Consider the following 20,645-nt stretch of genomic DNA (forward strand, 5'->3'; position numbering starts at 1 on the left):
CCGCTCGAACCCCAAGACCCACACAAGGTTACATTAAAAACAATGAAATCAATTCTCAGAAATACAACTTTACAAGTTTTACATGTGGAGTTAAATTCAACTACATTATAGTGATTAAATCCAACCTGCCTTTGCTAAGCCTGGTCATATTTCCGAAAGCAGCCTGAGAGGGCTGGGTGGTGGAGGAGGCGGCCTACACCTCTTGTGCTCAACAGGATATCCTCCATTAAGCTGTCTCAGTCCCACTTTGGTAAGGGGTCTATAGCTCTCCTCTCCATTCAGGGCCTTTGGCTTTTGTAGACCAGGCATTTTTAAGGAAATAAGCCTCAGGAGGACATGTTATTCCAGAAGGAGGAATCTTAGCAATATACAGATACACAAGCAGACATGAGAGGCCATCAATGGGGAGTGAGGTGGTGCTCATTCCCACTACCAGTGTTTCATTGTCCATCCCAGCCTCCAATGTCACCGGTCATTCTCTGTTCCAGTCTGTGGCCGGAGAATCTCAGCCCCAGTCACATAACAGACAGCTTCAGTCACTAGCAAAAGCCATGCCTCAACCTTGACCCGAAATTACAGGCAGTAAGTAAGCTATTCTTTGCTTGCCCAGAGTAGGATTTAAGGGAGTTGCACAAGATATGGAGCTAATTCAATGCTCAGGGGATTAGAGGTGAGATTGTAACAGAGGAAGAACACAGAGGGAGCGATTGCACAAGTGAGAGAAAGATAAATAGCGAGAAGGTGGATCTCCTATTGCGAAGTGGATAAGGTGGTTGGTCAGTGAGGGGTTTTAACCATTGGTTGGTTGGTTCTCATGGTAACAGAATGGGGATCAAACTCCCAATGAAAACAACTCCAGTTAGAGAGGGAAAAGAAAAGTAAGGGGGGCGGTTGCTCCTAAGACATGTGGTCCCAGTGGAGGCATGGCAACGGTCCTCTTAACCATCCTCCTTAGGGGGAGTGTACCAGCCTACAAGGATCAGACAAGAGACAGTAGACTCAGTTATACTGAACAAAACACAATCAGTTCATCCTTGACAGTAGGATTGATCAAAGAGTTGGATGCATTTTATCTTGACCTAAGAACAAATCACTGTAGCTGCCATATGAAACCCTCTTGGAGCTTGTAATACACTACATGACCAAAAGTATGTGGACACTCGTCAAATTTTGCAAAACAAAATCATGGGCATTAATATGGAGTTGGTTCCCCCTTTGCTGCTGTAACAGCCTCCACTCTTTTGGTAAGGCTTTCCACTAGATGTTGGAACAGCTGCTGGGACTTGCTTCCGTTCAGCCACAAGAGCATTAGTGAGATCAGGCAGAATCGTCTAGCATGTCATTGTATACTGTAGCTTTAAGATTTCCCTTCACTGGAACTAACGGGCCTGAACCATGAAAAACAGACAGACAATTATTCCTCCTTCCCTAAACTTTACAGCTGACACTATGCATTCGGGCAGGTAGCGTTCTCCTGGCATCCACCAAAACCAGAGTCGTCCGTCGAACTGCCAGTTGGAAGTGTGATTCATCACTCCAGAGTCCAATAGCGGCAAGCTTTACACCACTCCAGCCGACGCTTGGCGTTGCACACGGGGATCTTAGGCTTGTGTGCAGTTGCTCGGTCATGGAAACCCTTTTCATGAAGCTCCTGACGAACAGTTATTGTACTGACGTTGCTTCCAGAGGCAGTTTGGAACTCTGTAGTGAGTGTTGCAACCGAGGACAATGTTAACACACTACGCACTTCAGCACTCGGCAGTCCCGTTCTGTGAGCTTGTGTGGGGTGACAATTTGCGGCTGAGCCGTTGTTGCTCCTAGACGTTTCCACTTCACAAAAACAGCACTTACAGTTGACTGGGGCAGCTCTAGCAGGTAAGACATTTGACTTGTTGGAAAGGTGGCATCCTATAACGGTGCCACGTTGGAAAGCCACAGAGCTCTTCAGTACAGCCATTCTACTGACAAAGTTTGTCTATGGAGATTGCATGGCTGCGTGCTTGATTTTATACACCTTTCAACAACGGGTGTGGCTGAAATAGCCAAATCCACTAATATAAAGGGGTGTCCACATACTTTGTATATATACTGAATTTTCCCAACCACTGACTGATGTATGGAGGGATGTAATTTCAAGGTCAAATATGATACAAGATGTGTAACTGGACATGGTAACACTCACCATTCTTTTCATGGATCTGGACCAGGGATTTGTATGACTGCTGTGCTCTGGCAAGATTGTATTGGTTCTGAAACAAAAACAGCACCTATATCAAACTTGTGCTTATGAATGCCCCAAGCAGTGTAAAGGTTCAGGACTAAGCACCATCACGTACAAGTGAATTAGTTTGATGAAGTCTGACTGCACGGTGGATGCCTTTCCATCAACTTCCCCCAGAGAATTTTGCCGCTCGATCTGTTGTCATGCTACGTTTGCACGCACCGCGGGTGACCATTAATCGCACCATAATAAATAGCGTGTCGAACCGTGTGGGGAAAATCTCTGAAGAGCCGGGAGCTGGGACTATTTTCTCCAGTGTGAGGGTAATAAAATTCAGCTTCAGAGGGGAACTGGCTCTTATAAAAAAAGAAAAGTCAGAGTCCTATCAACCCAGTAACATTGGTATTCTTATGTTTTTGATTAATAGGTACATTTCTAGCATTTTATTAACCATACATACCCAACTTTAGTAACCTCAGGACAGATATGATAAACACTTTCATTAGACAAGATTTGAAATCAACATAGCTGAGTATCAAGTCTTTCTTTGGTGTACAAGGTTAGATCCTAACTTTTAAAGAACAGATTCTCATACAGCAGCGCCCAAGATTCCTTGAAACTGCAGCTTGTCTATAAATATCCCTGTCATTTGGTCTGCGCCGAATTCTACTGGGATCCCAGAGCTAGACTAGTGTGAATGTGCTGAGAGAAGAGGGAGAGAAATGACAGCATGAAGTGGACTGATGTGAAGTGTCAGCATTAAGAGATCATAAGCGCCGCACTGTCCCAGCGGCGCTAAGTAACAACGTACTGTTTAAATGAAGTGCTGGGGGCTTATAGATACCTCATTTCCATAGAGCAGCTTGGACCAGCTGACCACACAGCTCACCCCTTTATCCATGTCAATACACCCTGTTGTATGCATCATGTTAACACATTTCAAAGCTCTCTGCCCGCTTAAACAAACAATGCTTACCTTATTGGCTCCAAACTGCACTCTGGCTTTTCCCTTGACTAAAGTGGCGTTGATCTGCATGATTACAGACTCTATGGAATAGGCACTGCTCCAGCCCTGAAATCAAGTGGCGATACATCATCAATGCACTAGCATTTACCTCCACTGTGAAATGACAGTGGACAAGTTTTGAACTGACATTGTGGCATAAAAACATACCTGTTTTGTGAGAAGCTCCATGCACAGGGCACCCCCTCCAAGAACATAACTTAAAGACAGTCGGTGAAAGAAAAATATTAGAATATGTAGATATAAAAGGTGATCAAAACACCAAAATAAATCTCTTATCCACAAGCACAGATGATCTCCTTTTAGCTAAACTGCCACTTCTAACATTCAGCTTTTCACTGGCTGCTGACAATGTCTAGACCAGAAGAGACCGCCCTTCCTGGTTAAGTGAGGGGAGCAACTCCGTCAGAGTGGAAACACCGCAGAAATAACAAAACCATTCCCCTCATACGCAGTGAACTGAACTCACCCTCCAGACAGCACAGGAGAAGCCACTCGTACAAATGGTGGATCAAAGGGGAAATTATCCTGCAGGTACAGAACAAAATAGCATTAAAATGATAACACCCAACACTACCAAACTGGCTTTGCTTTCTAGTATCAGCATTGGTACTTACTTTATATGAGAAGTTTAGCAGAATGTAATCCATTCCCTCCTTTTCCTTTAAAACCTGCAGGTCACTGTGCAGGGGACTATCTGGATCTACACTGTTGAGCAAATAGAGCGCATCATAATACATCAGCCACATGCTAGAATTACACAGTACTGTCAACTCCTATGGTAAATAGGCCTAGTGCCGAAAGAGCAGTGAATGCGATAAGGCATTATCCACCCTCATCCTGAGATCCAGCCTTCCTGTTAACTTCCTCCAGTCTTAACCACAGTATAACCACCCTCTTTAGTTACTTACGTTCTCAGCTTGACGTGCCATTCATACAGGCTGTCATTGACCAGCTCCACTGAATAGATACCTGGAAGAGAATGCATAGTCTGGTAAGTGACAATCGGAATCAAACTGCCATTTTTTTTTATTGCAACATATCTGAAGAGCTTTCTAGTGCTGCCACAGTGAAGTACGTACCCATCTTGTAACTCTGGGACCGGTATATCTCCCGGAGCTCCTTCATGAGGCGGTCTGAGGCCTGCACTGAACCAGACACCGCACCCTGCAACACACAATACACACAGGGTAATACACCGATACTCAAACATACAGCACATTCAACGATTGGGGATAATAATGCACATAGACACTGACGGCAAAGATTAAATCAAATGTTTACAGGCCCAGCTCAAATACGCTAATAGCTCTGCATTTAGATAAAAAGTCTACAAACTCCTAGAAATTAACAGTTATTGATCAGCATAGAGACAAAATACTTCAGAACTAACTGGCAGTATACAGTTCGCTACAGTATACGGGGAGAATTTCACAGGTTCCATAGCAAGGCTCTCATCTGCGATAATGATAGATTTGAAGAGCTGAGCCATTGAATGCAGTAGGGACTGTGGAGGATGAGAGAAGAGTGTCTCATTTATGTGTCTCTCAGAGCTGCTCACAGACCTTAGGGGAAACAGCTGTATTCTAAAGCAACAATTAAGAGAGCCATGGGTAAATGTTAGATAACATGATTACTATCAGAATGACTAATTACTGTCATTTAGTCCTAAACAGCATAATATGGGTGTACTGCATTGGTAAGAAATTCCCTCAGAGTAAAACACTGATGGAAAATAAGTGGAAAATACATTCCATTCAGAAACACCTGAAAAACTGGTTAGATGCATGCACATTGGCTATATCATAAAGGTTCACTAGACATCCCAGTGTAACAGTGCTGGGTCCAGTAAACTGTTCTAGGCCTAATGACAGATATATTCCCCATGCATCCCCCAAAAGCGTATAAAATGTCACCTTACCGAATGAGCACTTACGTTCAAGTGGTCCTGCCTCTGGTTCTTGCGGATCTTCTCCAGGATGGCCAGGTTCTCCTTCTCGATGCCGTCATCCTCAGACTTCTTCCCATCCACTGGCTCCTCCTCTTTCATCTCATAGTGGTCCAGGTCTTCAATGTCCTGCTGGCACAATGACAAGAGCATTAGAAGACATGTTTTACTTCAAGTTAACACATGCAAATATGTGTGATTGGTATTGACTATCTAGTCGAGCTTGACATCCAGCATGGCTCAGCTCAAATCAGCATGGTAATGTGCAGCGCTATATGTAATGACATTTATTTGAAAAGGGATAAGGACCTCCCCCATTTCCTCTTCTTCCTCCTCTTCGGACGTGACCTCGTCTGTGACCCCATGCTAAAGAAACACAACAGAAAGACAGACAGTTCAATCTCATTCCTAACATGCCATACTCAGTGACGCCAATTGCTTTAGCAAGTTAGATGTAGGCCTATAGTCTAACAAAAAAATGGTAGAGATATTTGTAGGAATGTTCCGAAATGTGCAAAACCAGTAATTGAGTTTCTGGGTAGTCAGAAACAACATTCCTCAACTGTACAGGCTGCTACTATTTAACATTCAACCTCTGCTTCAGTCATTCTAATTCCTAAGTAGACTTATTTATTTATTTTTTTACCTTTATTTAACTTGGCAAGTCAGTTAAGAACAAATTCTTATTTTCAATTACGGCTAAGAACAGTGGGTTAACTGCCTTGTTCAGGGGCAGAACAGATTTTATTTACCTTGTCAGCTCGGGGATTCGATCTTGCAACCGTCGGGTTACTAGTCCAACGCTCTAACCACTAGGCTACCTGCCACAACCGTAGCCTACGGTTGTGTGTTCATTGGTTACGAGGTAAATTATGCTAGCACCTCCCACTGTCCCCTCCCACAGGAAGAGTCTATTGATTCCATCCCCGGGACTCTGCACTAATCATTAATGTCTGTGCTGATGGACGGTTTCAGGACTGTATTAGGTTCTTCATGCAGGTTTTTAAACCCTTTCATCAGCTAAGTGTCTACAATCTCCTTGGTAGCTTCCACAATAAAATTAAACAAAGGGATTAGGCACATGACTCACTTCAGGTATGTGAAAGGAGATGGTCTTCATGAAAAAGCCTCTATGGTTATTTTTTTACTTCAATGCCCTCCAACAGAAAAATATACAGGCCTAGTAGTACTTGAAAACCAGAAAACATTTTGAGCGGACATTGGCCTAGTCAAAGTGCAGACTTAAACCCACAAAGGTTGCTGAGTTAAAGCAGTTCTACATGAAAGCGTGGGGCCTTACCTTTCGGTCTTGTCCTACAGGGCCGGCAGGGAGGGGCTGGTCCAGCATCTCTACATCTGGGTGCTGGGGCAGGTTGTACAGCCGACAGAGGTCACAGATGAGCCGCTTCAGCTGCTGCAGGAGCTGGGGGACCGAGGGACAGTACCAGCAGGCAGTTTGAGTTGGGGAGCACAGGCAGCAGCACTAGATAACACAACACAGTCATGTCACAGATACATTGCCGTGAAAAAGGATTTGACCCCATTCTGATTTTTTACAACGAATGCTATCAGATCTTCAACCAAAACCTAATATTAGATAAAGGGAACCTGAGCGAAAAAATAAAACAAATAGGATACTTATTGAATTTATATAATAAACAAAGTTATGCAACACCCAATGCACGTGTGAAAAAGTAACTTCCCCCTTACACTCAATAACTGGTTGTGCCACCTTTAGCTGCAATTAGTGCAAACAAACGCTTCCTGTAGTCGTTGTTGATCAGTCTCTCACGTCGCTGTGGAGTAATTTTCACCCACTCCATGCAAAACTGATTTAACTCAGCGACATGTGGGTTTGAGCATGAACTGCTCGTTTCAGGTCCTGCCATAACATCTCAATCGGGTTCAGATCTGGACTTTGACTAGGCCGTTACAAAACTTCAAATATGTTTTTTTTCATCCATTCTGATGTAGACTTGATTGCGTTTATTTGATCATTGTTTTGCTGTATAAACCAGCTGCACTTCAGCTTATGCTCAGACAGCCTGATATTCTCCTCTAGAATTCGCTGATACAGACCAAAATTCATGGTTCCTTCAATGATTGCAAGTCATCCAGGTCCTGAGGGAGCAAAGTATCTCCAAACCAACACACTACCACCACACATGATCATTGTTATGAGGTTCTTATTGTGGAATGGAGTGTTTGGTTTTCACCAGAAAAATGGAAATCTACAAATTGTACATTTTGGAACGGCCTAGTCAAAGTGCAGACTTAAACCCACAAAGGTCGCTGAGTTAAAGCAGTTCTACATGAAAGCGTGGGGAAAAATTTGATGCGAGAGACTGATCTAATGCTTCCTGTAGTTGTTGGTTGCAGTCATAGAAGGTGGCAGTCATTGCAGGAGGAACAACCAGGTACTCTGTAAGAGGAAAAATAATTTCTCCACACAGGGCATTGGCTGTGGAATAAATGCATTCAATAATTATAAAGTGTTTGTTATTTGAACACAACTTCCCTTGATCTTATATTAGGTTTTGATTGAAGATCTAATAACATTCAGTGTAAGAAAACATGCAAAAACAGAAAATCAGAAAGGGGGCAAATACTTATTCACTGCATTGTACCTTCACCACGGCACACCTTCAGAGACAACATGAAAGGTAAGATTGTGTCGGGGAATGTCAGACACCTTAGCAACAGTAACTTAGTGCAGAAATGTGTACCTCTGCAAGCTTCTCAGTATTGCTATAGAAGAAATGTATTCTCCTGAATGTAGGCCTGGTCCATACATGGAGAAAATGTTGTATAATGCATGGTGCAACAGAGAAAATTTAATCACCACAGATATCTCTGATAAGAGCACTATAAAATGCAGATCTGGTGGGCTACAAACAGAGCATGCAGTGTGATTAAGTAGGCTGGGTCAAAGAATGTAGTTACATAAGCCGATATAGCCTACAGAGAACTCAGTGTTTCCCCTAGGATTTCTTTCAGCAGTGGTAAAAGGGGGGGGGCGGGTGCGGGGGCTTGCTCTTTGCTGGGGGAGTCTGGGGGCATGCCCCCGAGAGATTTTTCAGGTAGAACGACTGTGAGAAGGGCTTCGAAGGGCGCAGCGGTCTAAGGCACTGCATCTCAGTGCTAGAAACATTACTACAGACGCAGGTTCGATCACGGGCTGTATCACAACCGGTCGTGATCAGGAGTCTCATAGGGCGGCGCACAAATGGCCCAGCGTCGTCCGGGTTAGGGGAGGGTTTATGCATCATTGTAAAATAAGAATTTGTTCTTAACTGACTTGCCTACTTAAATAAAGGTTAAATAAAATCAATAAAAGTGGTCACTTGTGATGACTTTTCAAAAATACATTCTACTCCAAAATGAATGAAAATGTTGACACCATTTGAAATAGAAGGGATCGCGCCACTGCATTGTAGGGAGAGGAGCAGGCAGTGGCTGTGTGCTCATGGCTCTCATTTGTGCCACTGCTCACTCTGTTTGCAACAAATATACCTTATAATGCTGATCTTAAAGAGATTCTCCAGGACTGATGAATACACAAAGTAGAGCTCACAAGCAACAAATGGTTCTGAAAGGTGCGTACTGTGTCACATATGTGCATATAAGTGCACTAGGTGTGACAAATGGACAATTTTCCTTAACGTTTAAAAACTGCAATTATTTATTTCTTATTGGTTATCAGAAAGTCATAAAAATTCCACAATTTACAATGCAGAATAACAGCCCTATTACATATGCATGACTCCTAGGGCCAGGCAATGAAGTTATCTACTGCAACCATTTACAGACTTAGAACACAGCTACAGTAACATAGCAATAGCGACAATTGGTACCTTTACAGAAAATGTGTAAACTGTGACCGTTAAATTCTGCTCCGGCATAAAATGTTCTGAATTTTTTCCCTAACAACAAACGTCGCTGATTGATGGGCTGCTGTGTTTTGATTTTATATAGTATGGTTGATAGATGTGTTTAATTTCTACTAAAGGTCTTGGTAAGTCACAGTATTTAACAAACCTTAAAGTACTTTTTTTAGGAGAGATTGGTCTCCAAGCAGGCAGCAGCTCAAGATTGTTTAATTGATAGTTCTGGTTGCCTAGCAATGGATGTTAGTCCCACTTCAGAAGCCTCATTCCTTTACAGACAAGTAAAATGCCCATTCATATCTCCAGAAAAGGTTTCGTGTCAGCATTTAAAAATCCGTAGTGTAGCCTACCCTAATAGACAGACAAACAAGCTGTAGCGCTTTCAAGGGACCACATTCCATTATGTCTGAAAAGGGTTATCGATAAAGGATAGCGATAGCCTATCGTCATTTAAAAAAACAAAGATTAGGCTACCCCGTGCTCGCAAGAAGAGGGCACGACAAAACCTACTCCCCAGAGACTGAACAGAAGACTGAAAATATTTGGCATGGGTCATCAGAACCTCAAAAGGTTCTACAGCTGCACCATCGAGAGCATCCTGACTGGTTGCATCACTGCCTGGTATGGCAACTGTTCTCTCTGCTACTGCACAGCAAGCAGTACCGGAGCGCCAAGTCTAGGTCCAAAAAGCTTCTAAACAGCTTTTACCCATAAGCCATGAGACTCCTGAACACGTAATCAAATGGCTACCCAGACTATTTGCATTGCCCCCCTCTTACACCACTGCTACTCTGTTGTTATCATCTATGCATAGTCACTTTAAAAACTCTACCTACATGTACATATTACCTCAACTAAACGGTGCCCCCGCACATTGACTCTGTACCGGTACCCCCCTGTACATAGTCCCGCTATTGTTATTTTGCTGCTGCTCTTTAATTACTTGTTACTTTTATCTCTTATTCTTATCTGTATTTTTTTTAAACTGCATTGTTGGTTAGGGGCTCGTAAGTAAGCATCTCACTGTATTCGGCGCATGTGGCTAATAAAATTTGATTTGAAGACTGGCCCAAAGATACCCCCACCACCACGACACAAAATGTAGGCTAATTGAGGCAAGACAGTAATTCTTGTCATAAATGATGCATGTATGAACTGCACATTGACACATCCAGCCCAAAGAGAGAGGTATAAAAAAATACTTAGGCTAGTCGTCAGAGCAGGTCTTTAAAGGGATAGGGCTTAATTGCCAAATCTTGCACTTATTCTACTTACCCAGAGTCAGATGAGCTCATGTGCAGTTTGAAGGAAATTGAAAGTAGCGTCGCAAACCACTGCTAACTAGCATTTGCACTAACACAGGTCAGCAGGTCAACTTCCTTCAAACTGCATGCAGAGATACAAAAAAATGGTATCCATGAATTCATCCGACTCTGGGTAAGTAGAAAAAGGGCTTAATTGCCAAGTAAGTCTCCGCTGCAACATAAATATAGGGGAAACCCTGGAGAACAGCTTGGCACAAAAATGGTGATCTCAAAAGTCATCTTATTTTGCAAGCAGAGACTGGAATATGTTCCGGGATTCATCAAAAGGCATTGAGGAGTATACCACCTCAGTCATCAGCTTCATCAATAAGTGCATCGACGACATCGTCCCCACAGTGACCGTACGTACATATCCCAACCAGAAGCCATGGATAACAGGCAACATCCGCATTGAGCTAAAGGCTAGAGCTGCCGCTTTCAAGGAGCGGGACACTAATCCGGACACTTGTAAGAAATCCTGCTACGCCCTCAGACAAACCATCAAACAAGCAAAGCGTCAATATAGGATTAAGAATGAATCCTACTACACCGGCTCTGACACTCGTAGGATGTGGTAGGGCTTGAAAACTTTACGGACTACAAATACAACCCAGCCGCGAGCTGCCCAGTGATGCGAGCCTATCAGACGAGCTAAATGCCTTTTATGCTCGCTTCGAGGCAAGCAACACTGAGGCATGCATGAGAACACCAGCTGTTCTGGATGACTGTGCGATTACGCTCTCAGTAGCCGATGTGAGCAAGACCTTCAAACAGGTCAACATTCACAAAGCCGCTGGGCCAGACAGATTACACGGAGGTGTACTCAAAGCATGCGCGGACCAACTGGCAAATGTCTTCACTGACATTTTCAACCTCTCCCTGACCGAGTCTGTAATACCTACATGTTTCAAGCAGACCACCATAGTCCCTGTGCTTAAGAAAACGAAGGTAATGATTACTGCCCCTTAGCACTCATGTCGGTAGCCATGAAGTGCTTTGAGAGGCTGGTCATGGCTCACTTCAACAGCATTCTCCCAGATACCATAGGGTAAACTCCAATTCGCATACTACCCCAACAGACCCACAGATGACACAATCTCAATAGCACTCCACACTGCCCTTTCACACCTGAACAAAAGTAAAATCTATATGAGAATGCTGTTCATTGACTACAGCTCAGCATTCAACACCATAGTGCCCACAAAGCGCATCACTAAGCTAAGGACCCTGGAACTAAACACCTCCCTCTGCAACTGGATCCTGGACTTCCTGACAGGCCGCCCCCAGGTGGTAAGGGTAGGCAACAACACGTCTACTACGCTGATCCTTAACACTGGGGCCCCTCAGGTGTGTGTGCTCAGTCCCCTCCTGTTCACCCATGCCTGCGTGGCTAAACACGACTCCAACACCATCATTAAGTTTGCTGACGACAACAGTGGTAGGCCTGATCACCAACAACGATGAGACAGCCTATAGGGAGGAGGTCAGAGACCTGGCAGTGTGGTGCCAGGACAACAACCTTTCCCTCAATGTGATCAAGACAAAGGAGCTGATTGTGGACTACAGGAAAAGGCGAGCCGAACAGGCCCCCCATTAACATCGACGGGGCTGTAGAGGGCACGACAACACCTTTTCCCCATCAGCAGACTGAAAAGATTTGGCACGGGTCCCCAGATCCTCAAAAAGTTCTACTGCTGCACCATCGAGAGCATCCTGACCGGTTGCATCACCGCCTGGTACGGTAACTGCTCAGGAATCTGACCATAAGGCACTAGAGAAGGTGGTGTGTACAGCCCAGTACGTCACTGGGGCCAAGCGTCCTGTCATCCAGGCCCAATATCCTAGGCGGTGTCAGAGGAAAACCCCCCAAAATTGTCAAAGACTCCAGTCAGACCGTTTTCTCTGCTACTGCACGGCAAGCGGTTCCGGAGCACCTGGTCTAGGAACCAAAGGCTCTTTAACAGCTTCTACCCCCAAGCCATAAAACTGTCCACCGGATTATTTACATTGACACACCCCCCCCCATTTGTTTTTTACAATGCTGCTACTTGCTGTTAATTATCTATTCATAGTCACTTCACCCCTGTAGAAATTACCTCGACTAACCTGTACCCCCGCACATTGACTCGGTACCGGTACCCCCTGTATACAGCCTCGTTATTGTTATTTTATTGGTGTAACGTTAGTTTATTTTTTAAAATATTTTCTTAACTCTTTCTTGAACTGCACTATTGGTTAAGGGCTTGTAAGTAAGCATTTCACGGTAAGGTCTACACATGTTGCATTCAGAGCAGGTGACAAAAAGTTTGATTTAATCTCAAAATTCACACGACAAGGTCCTTTGGCCTGCTGAAACTGTGACAGTGTGTGTCAAGAAAACCCATCCCTCCGGTTCCACAAAGAGGCACGCTCGACACTCATACCAAACATGACAGAGGGCTGTCCTATGATGTTTGAGTGACATGAGGGTGACTTTAAAACACTTAGAAACCTCAGCTGCCTAACAGCTGAAACTAAGACAAGAGGGAACAGGCAGAGAACCTGTCCTGCAGCAGAGTACCTCCCTGAATTGGTCTGACATTCATCTCCCTTTAACCTCCAAGACAGGTTGGAACAGCAGTATAAAATAACCCAGCTGTCACTCAACTCTCCTATCAGAACTGCTTTACTCAACAACACCAATACAGGTATGGTTAATTAGTCATTAGAAGAGATGTGATAGGCCAAAAAATGAGTTTCTCCTGCTCCGTATAACACTTAGTTGACGTTTATTTGATTACTATTCATGTCTTATAATACGGTTGTTTTAGTTTGGATACAAGCATATGCTAAATGACAAAATTGTAATTGTAAACAAATACTTCAAAAATATTGTCATAATCCAGTTTCATTATCTGAACACTGGGAAGTCTCCTTCCAAAGCATTCACATACTAGATCAAAGACTGGGATTGAAATATTAGTCAAATAATGATTTAGCACCACAATAATCTCCCTTCGTTTGATGACTTGGCTCAGCAGGCCAGCGTTGTGACATCATGCACAGAGAATGCACCTGCTGAGCTACAGCCTTGCCCATTAAAAGGGACTGCTAGTTTAGGTAACCTGCTGTTTTTGCATGAGGACGAAAAGGACAAAATGTTCAGAAGAATACACTCCACCATCAACTGTTAGTTGTACTAGATGTAGGGCTGAGATATTACCAGGGTGCTGCCCTTTCTGACATCCTCCAGGCGCTCCAACACGTGTGTCAGGCTCGGGTCATCAGAGTCCACAAACCAGATTGGAGGTGTGGAGGGGTACGATTCCTGTGATACATGGGTTTCAATGAGAATGAGAGAAACAAAACAAACAAAAATAAATCTGCATTATAATGCTGAGAAATGTGATAATTGTTTGGAACAATAACATTGAAATGAAACAGGAGTGTGACATTGGTATGTGTCTGAATCATAAATCTAGGAAATCTCAAGTCATTTTAGAGACAAAAGAAATATCTGATTACTACTTAACATTACCGGAAGCTAAATGAATATGATGGTGGCCATTTCCCATTCCTTATAGAAAGTTAACTAGCCAAGTAACGTTAAGAGCACTGAATTCAAACAGTATGCTGGTCAAACGAATGTAGCAAATTGAAAAATACAAACAGCATACAGCTAAAAGCTGTGCTGGCAGACCACGGTCTTTTGACAAGACCAGAAGCTGTTTGACAAGTGATGCTTTTGAATCATGTTAGCTAGCAATTATTTACTGACGTCATGAGTATAGCTAACTTAGTGTTATCAGTGACACTAACTGACCGGCTAGACCTCATTGCGTTGACCATGAAGCATGCTATTACAACAACCACTACGTTAGCTAGCGAACTTGTTTGACAATCAACTAACGTTAGCCATCTACACTTCCGCATTTTCTAACGTTAACAATGTTCATCAGTGACGCAGAAAGCGTGCCTAGCCTAGGCCCTAACATAATGTCATGCCAGTTTCAGAACTATTTGGCTAAAATCAACAGACTTGCTTGTCTCTCAGTATTTTAGCTAGCTAACGTTAAGTACGTAACCTACAATAGTAATATGCAAATATTTACTCATACTAAGTTACTATATTAGAAACAAGTCAGCTACCGTTAGCTAGCTTGCTAACATGCAAATATTGGGACTCGTACTAACGTTAGAAGTATAAACAAAAGTCACAAACAAAAACATTGCATAGCTAAATGATAGCTGGCTAACGTTCGACCGGCCATAATTTGCTGAGTGTTTCTTTAACCATCTGTCCGTTCGCTTGTCCCGCGTCGCCAGGCTAAAACACTGAGTGTTCTGAGCTAACCTACTGTAACAAGTTACCGCGTTAGCTAGCTAGCGTACTTAGCCAGCCAACTAACGTTAGCTAGCCATGTCGCCTCGTTTCCCTACTTACCGTAATGTTGCAATGTATAATCAACAGTTTTTCTCCAGTCACATTAAACTGACAGTTTAGCTCATCCGGCTTCCAGTCAATAATTCTGAATCGTTCGTGGTTTGGATCAAAAATGGACTCCAGAAACTTCAGTTCGGCCTTCAGCCCCGAAAACGACATCTTCCACGCATCTCCGGCTGGGCCGCTGGGGAGGAGTGAAGTCGGGACTAAAACTGCAGCCACGCAGTCGAGTCCCAAATCAAGCCTTTTAAAACAACGTAATGTATATGTCAAACCGCCTCCAAGACAGGTTAGCAAGCCACCAATGGAAACAAGCAAACAGTTAGCTAGCTCAATAACAACGCCTTGATTACTCGTCCGTTGTCTTTCCGTCTAGCTAGTATTGTTGTTGATGTTAGCCTTTTGAAAGTACAATTTTAAGACCATACAATGTGGCTTGGTTGAGTATTTACAGTTCTTTCAATTAGTTGCTTATTTGTTTCGCTGGTCAACAAACTGATCATGATGATGCCCGCAAAATTGTAAACCAACGCAGGCACCGTGTGTCGTTGATCCCCGGCGTTCAATTGTGATTTATTCTGGGGTTTAAAGATGGCGTTTTCCCGAGCCTACAGAATCCCAGCATCCAGCGCGTGCTCAGTTGAGGGGCGGAGGTTAGAACACCAAAATATAGAAATAAGTAAATCACTTAGACAACTTTGAAACATTTGGTCACAGCAGTCTTTCTGTGTGGTGACTGAGTGACGGTAAACAGTCCTTCCCTGGAGCATACTGTCACTAGAATTGTAAACGTGTAGCTGGCCAAAGGTAGTCCTTTTCCAGGTGGAAGTTTAGGCCAAAAAAACATATTTATAATGTAATTGATGACAAGGCAAACCCATGGAAAACGAACTGGATTGGCTTGCTGATGAGAGAGCTGTACTTTTTAGGGGGTCTTTAATTCACCTTTAGACATCTTTTTTTTTAAGACTGACTTGTTGAGAAAACACTTTGTCCTACATACAGCTGATTGTTCCTACATTATTGTAGCTATGCCCTTGCACCAGAAGATGTAAGTGTACTACTATTTTTAGTTAAATGTTTATTCCTCTAGCCTTTAGCAAAGGATAAACTGAACTAAAAGAGTAGCTTCTCAACTTAACAAAACGTTATGATGTCAAATCAAATTTTATTGGTCACATACACATGGTTAGCAGATGTTAATGCGAGTGTAGCGAAATGCTTGTGCTTCTAGTTCCGACCGTGCATTAATATCTAACAAGTAATCTAACAATTTCACAACAACTACCTTATAGACACAAGTGTAAATTAATTAATAAGAATATGTACATATAAATATATGGATGAGCGATGGCCGAACGGCATAGGCAAGATGCAGTAGATGGTATAGAGTACAGTATATACATATGAGATGAGTAATGTAGGGTATGTAAACATGATATAAAGTGGCATTGTTTAAAGTGACTAGCGATATATTTATTACATCCAATTTTTAATGATTAAAGTGGCTAGAGATTTGAGTCAGTATGTTGGCAGCAGCCACTCAATGTTAGTGATGGCTGTTTAACAGTCTGATGGCCTTGAAATAGAAGCTGTTTTTCAGTCTCTTGGTCCCAGCTTTGATGCACCTGTGCTGACCTCACCTTCTGGATGATAGCGGGGTGAACAGGCAGTGGCTCAGGTGTTCGATGATCATTTTGGCGGCCTTCCTGTGACATCGGGTGGTGTAGTTGTCCTGGAGGGCAGGTAGTTTGCCCCTGGTGATGCGTTGTGCAGACCTCACTATCCTCTGGAGAGCCTTACGGTTGTGGGCGGAGCAGTTGCCATACCAGGCGGTGATACAGCCCAACAGGATGCTCTCGATTGTGCATCTGTAAAAGTTTGTGGGTGTTTTTGGTGACAAGCCAAATTTCTTCAGCCTCTTAAGGTTGAAGAGGCGCTGCTGCGCCTTCTCACCACGCTGTCTGTATGGGTGAACCATTTCAGTTTGTACGTGATGTGTATGCCGAGGAACTTAAAACTTTCCACTTAATCCCCTACTGTCCCGTCGATGTGGATAGGGGGGTGCTCCCTCTGCTGTTTCCTGAAGTCTTCTTTGTTTTGTTGACGTTGAGAGAGAGGTTATTTTTCTGACACCAGACTCCGAGTGCCCTCACCTCCTCCCTGTAGGCCGTCTCATCGTTGTTGGTGATCAAGCCTACCACTGTAGTGTCGTCCGCAAACTTGATGATTGAGTTGGAGGCATGCATGGCCACACAGTCATGGGTGAACAGGGAGTACATGAGAGGGCGGAGAACACACCCTTGTGGGGCCCCAGTGTTGAGGATCAGCGGGGTGGAGATGTTGTTACCTACCCTCACCACCTGTGGGCGGACCGTCAGAAAGTCCAGGACCCAGTTGCACAGGGTGAGATCGAGACCCAGGGTCTCGAGCTTAATGACGAGTTTGGAGGGTACTATGGTGTTAAATGCTGAGATGTAATCGATGAACAGCATTCTTACATAGGTATTCCTCTTGTCCAGACGGGTTAGGGCAGTATCGTCTTGTCTGTGGATCTATTGGGGCGGTAAGCAAATTGGAGTGGGTCCAGGGTGTCAGGTAGGGTGGAGGTGATGTGATCCTTGACTAGTCTCTCTTTTTTTTTTACCTTTATTTAACTAGGCAAGTCAGTTAAGAACAAATTCTTATTTTCAATGATGGCCTAGGAAAAGTGGGTTAACAGTCTTGTTCAGGGGCAGAATGACAGATTTGTACATTGTCAGCTCGGAGATTCGATTTTGCAACCTTTCGGTTACTAGTCCAACGCTCTAACCACTAGGCTACGCTGCCGCCCTGATGACGGAAGTGAGTGCTACGGGGTGATAGTCGTTTAGTTCAGTTACCTTAGCTTTCTTGGGAACATGAACCTTGGTGGCCCTCTTGAAGCATGTGGGAACGGCAGACTGGGATAGGAATTGATTAAATATGTCCGTAAACACACCAGCCAGCTGGTCTGCTCATGCTCTGAGGACACGGCTAGGGATGCAGCCTTGCGAGGGTTAACACGTTTAAATGTTTGACTCACGTTGGCTGCGGTGAAGGAGAGCCCGGAGGTTTTGGTGTTGATGATTATTACACACTCTGATCCTCTGCATTGTAATTCTCCATTTAGTCACACCAACTCCTCATGACACCAACTCCTCACTTAAATGGACAGTGAAAGAATGATAAACCAGGACTTAATTATTGGGTGATGGTAGTCTGATCGTCAGCTAATTATGTCTTACAGTCAATATAATGCTAAATGTGCTCGTGACAGGCGCAAGTGATATGATATGTGAATTGTCTACTGCAAATTTGGATGGGGCGGCAGGTAGCCTAGCGGTTAAGAGCATTTGGCCAGTAACTGAAAGGTCGCTGGTTGGACTCCACAAGAATCATCCACTAGATTGAATCATTCAATGTGCCCTTGAGCAAGGCACTTAACCCCAATTGCTCGTGTAAGTTGCTCTGAATAAGAGTGTCTGCTAAATTACTACATTTTATTATTTTTATGGATGGAATCTTTGGAACTATCAGGATGCAATGAGCCCCTATCAATTCATCTGTAAGGATGGCAGCTGTGTGGGGAGATGAGGCTGAACAGAGGGAGATCCAGTCAGAGGAGAGGAAGATGAGAAATGCCTCATTCAACTGGACAACCAGAATGGGATTCATTGAGCATGCCAAACGTTAAAAGTAAGCAATCAAGGCAATCCCTGAGGAGTAAGCCTGTTACCGAGAGATGAGCGAGTGCAGCTGACTGAACGAGGAGAATGCAGTGCTGTCAGCTCCAATCACACTGTCACAAGGCCTGCCCTACAGCTCAAGAGAAATAAACTTACTTGTGGCCCTTCTTCACCCCAAACAACTACCCAGGCGGAAACTGTGAGTACATGAGCACTGCAGTGCAGGACACATGCAACAGTCATGAGCAGGCTAAACCCCTGAGATCTGTTACATTTAGACCAAGGTGATTTCCACATAACCCAACTGTTTTGGGTTTACTTAATTTAATAAAATGTAAATTTCAGTTCAGAAAATCATTGAAAGTCGTTGAAATTATATAGGCTCTGTTCCCCTATGGAAGATGGGCTTTCCACTTTTCAGCAGCAACTTACACTGAGTGTACAAAATATTAGGAACACCTTCCTAATATTGAGTTGCACCTCCAGCAGCATTGCAGTTCTTGACACAAACCAGTGCGCCTGGCCTCTACTACCATACCCTCTGAATTGCACACATACACAATCCATGTCTTTATTGTCTCAAGGCTTAAAAATCCTTATTTAACTTGTCTCCTCCCCTTCATCTACAATGATTTAAGTGGATTTAATAAGTGACATCAATAAGGAATCATAGCTAGATTCAGGTGTTCTTAATGTTTTGTACACTCAGTGTCCTTCGGCATTCATTTTTGTCACTACCAAACTAGAGTATATTGGCCACCAGATGGTAGTAGACACCAACATTATATTCCATAAACTTCAAATTTACCAATTGTATTTTTCAAGATCCTGTAATAGGAAAGGCAAATGGCCATCACTGGAGAAGGAGCAGGCCCTCTGACAAATACCTGCCAAATCACATGCACAGGAAGCCTACAAAACTAAGGCATTCCACACTGCTTTAGTCATTAGCAGCTGAAGGGGACGATGACAAGTCCTCTTTTTCTCTCCAGAGGGGCAGGAGTGGATGGAGGTGACCCTGAGGAGTGGCTGTCTGAATTGTTGTTCTCCACATGCCACTATCCCCAGCCTGTTGTGGCTCCTCTTCTGTCTGGAGTCAGTGCTCATTGACACCATGATACATCTTTATCCTCAGATGCAGATTGGGATTTAGGGAGATTGCATTTTTAGAAATAGCTACAACCTCGTGTCTGCCGGTGAGGGATGGCTGTGTGAATGGGGTTATGGCAACACTGCAGTTGCATCATTCACAGAAATAGTGGCTTGAATGCAGGCAAGCCTTATTAAAAACATCTGTCACTGTAGCACCTCCCATGTCTGCTCTGAACTGGTGCTGCGTCACTTGTCACCCACTGTCATTGAGAATCATAGGCTTCGGTTGTGTGTGAGTGTGCTGACATACTGTATGTTCATTAGTGACATTGTGTGTAATGTATTTACAAAGTTGCTTCCATCCATAGATAACCATCAACCCTATCGTAAATATATTACAGCTTAGCCATATTGTGTCCAAAATCACACTACCTAAATCACTGGGCAGATTGAATTGATCTTGATTAATTTGGAGAGGGACTGAATGGGTTTGGAGTGGATGTGGCTGGCGGGGGATGAATAATTAGCATAAGCACACTTGGTCCCATTCCTACATTTCATTACTTACTACTCCCGTGGTGCTTTCCTATTGATTGGAATAGCAATTTTTGAATTGAACATTACACTTTTGTGATTAACATCTGTCAGCTGTTAAACTTTCTAACACTTAGTACCTATGTGTTTACACAAGCATGGTAAGACTTTTGATTGTGCTGACATTAGGTAACCAGGTGAACAGTGGGTAAGTCTGTGGATCCAAAAGCCACAAGGCCCCAATTCTTATACCACAGAACACCAAGTGAGGACAACAGAAGGTATGTAAAGGTTGCCTTAACTCCACGACCCCTCTGGCAGGTCACTCAGGAGACTCTGCAAAGGCCACGATTCCAGCTCAGTGCACAGGATCATTTATTTTTGTTGCTTTGGGTAGGGAATGGGGGTGGTAGTGGTCCTTGGCGTGTGTGTACATGTTTTTCTACATTATCAGGACCAGAATTTCCTGACAAGTCACCAGAATGTCCTGAAAAAATAGGAAAAC

At 43.6% G+C, this 20,645-nt stretch overlaps 1 protein-coding gene across 4 annotated transcripts; it reads right to left on the minus strand.

Moving 5' to 3' along the window:
- Positions 1-390: 390 nt before the first annotated feature.
- On the minus strand, positions 391-15,414 carry LOC111969326 (ubiquitin-conjugating enzyme E2 Q2). Of its 4 annotated transcripts, none has more exons than XM_023995389.2 (13): positions 14,808-15,414; positions 13,587-13,691; positions 6,494-6,616; positions 5,503-5,559; positions 5,182-5,322; positions 4,328-4,412; positions 4,157-4,217; positions 3,863-3,953; positions 3,715-3,773; positions 3,396-3,444; positions 3,198-3,293; positions 2,183-2,249; positions 391-970 (listed from the first exon to the last, which is right to left on the minus strand). In XM_023995389.2, exons 1-13 carry the CDS (start codon positions 14,964-14,966, stop codon positions 939-941), a joined length of 1,125 nt encoding a protein of 374 aa, XP_023851157.1. In that variant the 5' UTR covers positions 14,967-15,414; the 3' UTR covers positions 391-938. The 4 variants fall into 4 exon arrangements, with proteins under 4 accessions (XP_023851157.1, XP_023851155.1, XP_023851153.1 ...); XM_023995387.2 differs by having other exon boundaries at positions 5,167-5,322; XM_023995385.2 differs by having other exon boundaries at positions 6,494-6,676.
- Positions 15,415-20,645: the final 5,231 nt, after the last annotated feature.

Source organism: Salvelinus sp. IW2-2015, linkage group LG10 (genome assembly GCF_002910315.2).
Source record: "Salvelinus sp. IW2-2015 linkage group LG10, ASM291031v2, whole genome shotgun sequence".
NCBI lineage: Eukaryota > Metazoa > Chordata > Actinopteri > Salmoniformes > Salmonidae > Salvelinus > Salvelinus sp. IW2-2015.

Coding starts and splice junctions, on each gene's coding strand:
- LOC111969326 (XM_023995382.2), bottom strand. CDS start 14,966: ATGTCGTTTTCGGGGCTGAAGGCCGAACTGAAGTTTCTGGAGTCCATT. Junction 4,413..5,166: donor TGAACGTAAGTGCTCATTCG/GTAAGGTGACAT, acceptor TGTGTGTTGCAG/GGTGCGGTGTCTGGTTCAGT. Junction 3,774..3,862: donor TGCTAAACTTCTCATATAAA/GTAAGTACCAAT, acceptor CTGTACCTGCAG/GATAATTTCCCCTTTGATCC.